Source organism: Papaver somniferum, chromosome 8 (assembly GCF_003573695.1).
Source record: "Papaver somniferum cultivar HN1 chromosome 8, ASM357369v1, whole genome shotgun sequence".
Classification (NCBI taxonomy): domain Eukaryota; kingdom Viridiplantae; phylum Streptophyta; class Magnoliopsida; order Ranunculales; family Papaveraceae; genus Papaver; species Papaver somniferum.
Window position 1 is genome coordinate 50,267,673 of NC_039365.1, and position 7,941 is coordinate 50,275,613.

A 7,941-nucleotide genomic window follows, 5' to 3' on the forward strand; every position below is an offset into this window, starting at 1 on the left:
TCATTTGTACAATGTTATAGGTGGCTGAGTAAATGGTGGATAAGAGAGCAGTCGGTGAATCAAAGAAAGTGACCATAGAGGATCACATGACGCAGCAAATTCAAGAGAATAGTCAAAGTTCTGGTTTGATAAGTACGAAATGCGACACTTTTATATCCACGAAATGTGCATCCCAGGTGTAAAAATTTGTACTCGCGGTACAGGCTTTCTCTAAAAGAAACAGTACAGGTGGCATTCAAATGTAAATGCAATGGGATGCGGATGTAATTTCCTAAGAAGACGTGGTGCGACTAGTTGATTTCTTAGTTTTTAGGTTTCTTCTCGGACTGAGCGAAACGCGAGAGAGATGATACTACTGCAGTCGGCATCGAGATTTCTGCTCCAGGTTCTGTTGAACAGAGTAGAGAAGTGAGTTATGTAATTCATTTCCCTGTTTTTAGTATTTCTTTCGTACGATATTTGTCCTTAATTTTCTAACTCACGGCAATGTTTCCTTGTTCTCAAACTTTTCGATCATCATTCTTCCCTGAATTTCTATTTTTTCGGGGGAATCTGATTCAATTAAGTAGTTAATCTTTCAATTGAAATTCTTTCTGGAGTTAGATATATTGATGACACGATTATGTAATTATCTGCAGTAAAGAATCCGATGATGAAGGTTTCAATAACCTAAACAAGACAAGATAACCTAAGCAACGAGATAAGAAGGATAATTCCCTTGGGTTTTCATTGATAACAAAGATGAAGAAAAGAAAAACGTTTTATAAAGAATTGACCAGTCATGGATTATAACTCCTTTTAGATTTTTAGATATATGCCTACCAGCACCGGGAGCTGGAATTCCATTGGGAAAAATAGCTAGGACGCACTGATGAATGACGTCATCCAAGCTCTTGTGTCCAGTCCGTTAGAAAATTGATCTCTAGTCTTCACCATGACATGATGGATAAAATATTAATAGTTAGAAGTTTGTGATGTGATTTGCAGCTTATCGAATGAGTAGACGATTTTATTTGATGGTTTAGGAATCTGAAGTAAGATATTGAAGTAGCCTAGGAAGGAACTTTATTGTCGCTGATTTCCTAATGCATAATTAAAGTCACACTGTAGCACTTGCATAAATGCAATCAGTTCAAGGTTTTATGGCATGATTTTTTGAAAGGAAAGGAAACTATCATGAAAAGAATAAATTTCTTAAAATTTTAAGATTTGGCTTTTAGTCTGAGAATCATCAGTCATAATTTGTGAAAAGATTAGGTTATAGTAGCATCAGCACGGATTGCACTTATAACACAAAGGATGGGAGTCATTGTCATTAACTGAAATGATTATACTATTATAACCTTGAATGAGAATTATGATGATGGGATGGGCCTATGCAAATGACATGGGTTCTATAGCTTGCTTTAGATGCTTCTTCCTACAGCTCAAGCAAGGGAAACTTACCTGAGCAGCATATACTCAGGTTGTAACATACTGTGCCAACTGCATCATAGTTAGATTGGTTGGCAAGAGAAAGAGTAAAAAGGAGTGCTATTTCACATGCTTTTACCTAGAGACTTGGTCTTTCACTTTGGTCTCTGGTACCATAACACTGCCTTTATCTTCTATTTGTTCTTGATGTCTTCCGTGTCTTTAATTTAAAACTAAGATTAGTACACACTTAGAGAAAAAACACGCTTGTGCCAGAATACTTTTCTATGTGGCATAGCATCTGTGTGCGAGTTAAGCTTATGTAAGTTTTCATCAAGATTTATTCTTATATTTCACAGATAATTAGCCTGTCCTAGAGTTGTTTTTGTTCTTATGTTTTCTTTGCTCTTCCGTAAATCTTTCAAGATAGCCTAAAAGCCTGTAATTCGTGGAAGAACGGAAGACATGATTGGCTGTATATAATGATTAGGGTACTCATGCAGCTTTTTATGTGTTCATTTGTCATTGTGCATTGCCATCATATGGAAATTGAACTAGAGTTAAAAGTGTACTTGTTACCAAATTCAATTGATTAACCTAGTTGGAGAGAGGGATGTTTACTCTCCTATTCCCATACTTTTCTTTTTTGTCCCTGTTTTGCATGATGTGATATCTCCTTTTTGTCATGTCAAAAACCTTGTGCTTGTAGCACTAACCACTGATGTAATATCCTGATTTGATACGCTGATTTGTTACTGTTCTCAACCATCTTCATGTGCTATTACTTTTGCATAAATTTTGCAGTCTTGACAAAGGAGTTGAATTGGACTGCCAGTCTGTTGAGTTTGACGATGTTCGCTATCATATTCAGGTCATTATTTGCATCTATTACTTATATTGTGAAGTAAGGAGGAGAAATGTAGTTGTAGTTATGTACTGCATCCACCTTTTGAAATTTCCTTGGTGAAACTTGTGTAAGTTGCACAACCAACTAGGAGTACAATTTTCTCTTGACAAATAAGTGTGTTCAGTTGTATTTTGTAATTCCAAGTTTTTCTGATTTTCATAGCTACTAGGATGATGAGCTATGCATATTTGGCCATACCCTCTCGGACTTAAAGCATCTTTGACCGTGAACGTGTTACATGTGTTGTGTACTGCTAAAATTTGGATCACCTCAGTAATTCTTTTGAACTTCTTCTTTCCCCATCCTATCTCCACTAAGAGAGTTTATAGCAGATTATGAGTTAGTTTACATAAACATCTGAAACAAGAACATACTTGCTTCTCTCTCTAACTTCGCGTAGCTTTATCGTATTTTGCTTTTAATTTTTATAGTAGGTTGCTTGAGGTGTCCCGAAGAATGAGGATTCTGGTTTCACTTAATGTTGACTTTGCTCTGCAGGTGTCTTTGAGGTATCCTCAATTCTTAGTACTATCGATGTCACTACCTACTCCTCCCCCAGAAACTATATTTGTGGACGGACTTCCTTTCGGAGCCATTGAAGCTATCAAGGCGGCATATGGCGTGCTTGTACAAATTCTCGATCCTCCAAAAGATGGCTACAATCTTACGATGAGATTAGATTTGGTACAACTTCCACAAGATGAAGGTTCAAGAGTTTTCTTTTCAAGGTTATCATTAGTTTTCCATGGCTTAGAAGAAATGTGGTTCTAGCTGTTTTCTTTCAAGGTTATTAGGCAATCGATAGACTTAAAATATTGTGATCCATCTCCAGTTTAAAAAAATAAAACAAAAATAAATAAAATAGAGCGGAGGTTTCAAGGAGTCCTCAGTCAGGCCATTATAGCTAGTGTATTAGGAAATCAGGAAGTTTTCCTTCTTTTGTGCACATTTTGTATTTCTGAACTTACAAGGAATCTCATTCTTGGCTTTTACCCAGCATACATGCTTTAAGGTGCGTGTGAGAACCAAGAAATTAAATTGCACCTTGATCATGGCCAAAAAATAATAATAATAAAAAAATAATAAAAAAAAGTTATGGAACAAGGCTTTCTGGAGGGGCAACATAAACAGTGTAGAAGATGCTACTACTGTAAGTGTATCTAAGCTTAGTTTACTAGCACTTGCCTTATATCTCTTAATAGAAGGTTGCGTGTAACAGGATGAGCACTCTTTGCTAAAATATTAAAATCATTGTTTTTCTGCTTATTGACAAATATAACATTAAATAAATATAGTTTCTTCCCTCTCTTTAATATCTTAATTTTTCTTATTCAAATACTTGTCACTTCGGTTTTGTTCAGAGCTTCAATACGATCTCTTAGAAAAGGTTGCATCCGTGAGGGAAGTTGTGTTAGGGGCTCCATTAAGAGTTGTACTAAAACATCTTGCTTCAAAGAGAGTTCCTCCAGATTTGGATAGACTTATTGCTCTTGTGCATCGGCCTAGGGAGTCATTCTTCCTTGCTCCTGAGGTTAGTCTGTTATTTTTTGATATACTTACAGATTAAATCGTTCTGTGACAATTAAGCCTGAGACGTGTTCCATGTTCTTGTTGTCAGCTATCAATAATATGTGATACTGATTGTGCATACTTGTACCTCATACCACATTTAGTTATTGTCGACTAATGTTTATATCTCTTATTGTGGGTGTCTGTATCTCCCGAGTTTTTTTTTTATTTTTTTTTTATTTTGGATATTCATGAATATTACAGATTTTATGTCAAAACAAAAATGTTGTGGGTGTCTGTATCTCCCGAGTTTTTTTTTTCTTTTTTTTTTGGATATTCATGAATATTACAGATTTTATGTCAAAACAAAATCACGAAACCAATACATTCCAGATAATTCTGGTGCTTCATGTTAACGTTTGTTTATTTAGTGCCAACATATAGAAGGGTATCTATATTTGTACAGGACAGATCATGCAGCCCATAGGAAGTTATGAATTAGTAGGAAAGGAACTAGGATCCGCATTTAGGCTGGTCAACTATTAGTATTTGATTAGTTCCTTCTACTAACTTCTGTTTATCTAATACTCTGTTTTCAAATTAAAATTTGGTCAGGAATTGGAGAGGTGAGTTGCCTAAGTGAGAGGTGTGGGAGTAGCGTAGAGATATTACCAGAGCTACAGATTCCTTATTTTATGTCTCTTGCATTCTCATTTATTCTCTTGGCCCAGATTTCATATCCCCCCCTGAATGAGTCCTTTATATGAAGGGATGAAATCATCCGGAAAGGGGTCTGGAATCAACGTTTAGGCCGGTCAGTTAGTAGTATTTGATTAGTTCATTCTTATTATTTCTGTCTACTTAAGTTGTAGAATACGGTTAGTTTAGAAATGGTGCCAAAGTGAGAGGGGTGGGACTAGTGTGTAGATATTATCAGAGAGGGGTGCTTTTGCCTTCCTGAATAAGTCCTATGTGAATAGTGGGAGTTGTTGTTGCTACCATAATGAGTCTTACGAAGCTACAGGTGGTGCCATTACCTTTCTTGATCACTTGGGCTGTTGTGGGGATTTGCTCATAATGTTGTATGGGCACTAAACTCTATTTATATGTTTCCCATTTTAAGTTTTTCTGTTACTCTGCTTTTTAAGTATACTCAGATGTTCCTTACCCAAAGCTCTACATATGCATAGAGTTATATATACACAACTGGAGATTCTTTCTTATTACTTGAATACAAGATTGTGCCAGCCAAATCTTCACAGAGCATGTATGATCTAGTTCTTCTTCTGGCAGGCAGACAAGGTAACTGTGGTGTATCCAATGAGATTCAACGATTCAATCGATACTGTTCTGGCAATTTCGTTCTTGGAGGTAAGTGATTTCTGTTCCTTGCATTTTCTTATTAATTTGCTTTGCTTCTTGGGAATACCTTTTTCTTCTCTCTTTTTACCTTTTCATTGTTGGTGTGAATTTTTACGGAAATTTTATCAACATAGCATACCAGTCTATCACATTGAAAGTTGGCGAGCGCCTTCTCGATTCTTCTGCAAGTACCCTAGGAGTAGTTATGAACTAAATTGGTTTTGATAATTGTGAAACTACATAAAAGGTTATCTTCTTAGTGTTATTTTGTATTCTAAGAAAACCGGTTAAGTAGACTATGCTTTTGTTCAGGAATTTGTAGAGGCAAGGCGCACTGCTGGACTTAACAACGCCCCTCCATGTTTTTGGTCTCCCTCTCCTCCTCAAGTGTTAGAAGAAGCTCCTACGGAAGCCTTATCTGCAAATTCTGGCTTTGTTACATTTGGTACAATCACAAAACATCATAATAGTTTTTCTTGTTTTCCTGAAAATTCTTATGTATGAAGATTAATTTTCATCCTGTAGTTATTTATCCGCGCCATGTGGAAGGTCGGAAGCTGGACAGAACTGTTTGGAGCTTGTTAACCTTCCATGCATATGTTAGTTATCATGTGAAGGTGAGTAAACTGAATATTCGAAACTTTCATCCATATCTAATTATCATTATATCCCTTCAGACTTCATCCAAATTTCTGCTTGAATTAGTAGTCTCCATTCTTAGTTATTTTCTAAGTTTCTCGTCTCAATAAAAGTTTTCTTAGTAGAAAGTTACGGGCCTAATATACGGAAGGCCAGCAAAGAAAAGTAAAGATGGATAACAGCTACATGCTTGGAAGACACTCACATTCCTGTGACTGCTCCTCGAACTAGAACTCTCCAACATAACTCTATCTATGTGACAAGTTCTGCCTTTTTGTTTCCACTTGACATTTTCTGTATCGGAGACCATATGTGCTTACTCCTAGTTGCTGACATCAGTTTTGTGCACATTATTGAGTATTTTGGTTGCTCCTTTATGAACACAGTGCTCAGAAGGATTCATGCATACGAGAATGCGACGGCGTGTTGAGTCACTGATTCAGGTACCTTTTCCTTCCATGTCAGCTGTGTGCCTTACTAGCTTCCATGTACTTTAAAGGCAAAAATGGGCGTCTGATGCATGGGTCTGCACTTCCATTTCGTGAAGATATTAATATTTCATTTGCCTCATTTTCCTCCTACATTTTACTTTTCCAAAGTTTCCTTTTACTATCGGTTGCTCTTTTAGGTATACTTTTGGTATTTTTGGCAGCTAAATAAGGCAAGTCTCAAATTTTTTCTAGTAGTTGACATGTACACTCATCTCCTCCTTAAGTGAGATGACAACTCTGAAAATGTAAGCTGCTAGGGTCTTGTTAACTGGTTCGTTGTGGAATGGTAAAACCAAATAACTGGCGGATGGGTTAATGCATGTATACCTTTTTTTTATTTTATTTTTCATTTTTTATGTTTGTGAATGATTGGTATTACATTTATCGTCCTTGTCACTAGAAAGATATTTTTTATATTTTGTTTATTACAATTGTCATTTGATATTTATGCTAGGCTCTTGATCGTGCGAAGCCTGAAGGCGAGGATTTGAAGAAAAACTCACAAAACAAATCCTCCAAAAGACTGGTTTGTCACGATTCTGTAATTTGGTCTCATTTTGGTGCTATATTCCTTTCATCTGATTTTTGTTTTCTTATCCTCGTCTTTAACAGAGCCTGATGGAAATTCGCAACAATTCAAATTCATAGAAATGCAGCATATAGCTCATCGAGGAAAATGGGACCTTATGAAGCTTATTTTGTTTCTTTTCTAAGGATGTGTGCTGCCTAGGCCATGGTGTCAATCGTCCTTCGGAAGAAAGTTCATTAACAGTAGATTCTACTTTTGCAGCCAATATCTTCTAAGAAAATCAAATGTTTGGGTATTTTTTTTAGGGATAACCGGAAATATCCATGTCATTCTAATATCTTTACTTGCAGTTGTCTTTCTGACCCTGTTACAAAAACTTTTTTTTTTGTCATGTTGCATGGTTAGTAAAGTTTTCCAATGAGATTTGAGTTACGTTTGATTTATCAACTTCCAAATTAAGTAAAATTTGATTTATCTGTTATAAATCAATGTTTATTTAATAAGATGCCCTTGCGTCTAAGATCAGGGTTTCTTCTATCCCTATAAATAGAGGTCTAATCTCTTGTATTCTACGCACATAATAATGGAATTATCTCTATTTCTTCTACCTATTTCCAGTCTCCTTTTATCACAGTTCTACCAACTGATCTATGAAAATGGAGAAGCTTTGCGACACACGTATCCAATCCTCTCTCTTGATTTGAGTTTGTTGTCTTTTTCCTCTTCAATTTATTAAAGATTATATTGAGTTTCTATGATTTTTGTTTGTGGTGGCCTTACTATACCATATGAAATCTACTAATGGGATCATGATCTCCACCAAAGTGTGAAAGTGACCTTCACAGATCACGCAGACAAGAGCTATGGCACCGTGAACAGTATCCTACTGTTGGTTATTTTTGTTTTGTTCTTCTTGTCAAAGTTTTATGGTTTGTTATTAATTTAATAGCTGTTTACAATTGTTTGCTTATTTCTACGTGGTTGGAAATACACCACAGCTTAGCAAACCACGCATTTTGTAAGTGGGTAAATTTTTTGTTTTGATCTCAGAACATATTATCCGAAGTGTATGCATACACGGTGATGATGGT

At 36.0% G+C, this 7,941-nt stretch overlaps 1 protein-coding gene across 1 annotated transcript; it reads left to right on the forward strand.

The window, feature by feature from the left end:
• Positions 1–251: 251 nt before the first annotated feature.
• On the forward strand, positions 252–7,354 carry LOC113306961 (actin-related protein 2/3 complex subunit 2A-like). Its single transcript, XM_026555879.1, has 10 exons — positions 252–408; positions 2,218–2,284; positions 2,819–3,026; positions 3,682–3,851; positions 5,123–5,200; positions 5,504–5,636; positions 5,717–5,808; positions 6,217–6,273; positions 6,776–6,847; positions 6,934–7,354. Exons 1-10 carry the CDS (start codon positions 347–349, stop codon positions 6,967–6,969), a joined length of 975 nt encoding a protein of 324 aa, XP_026411664.1. The 5' UTR covers positions 252–346; the 3' UTR covers positions 6,970–7,354.
• Positions 7,355–7,941: the final 587 nt, after the last annotated feature.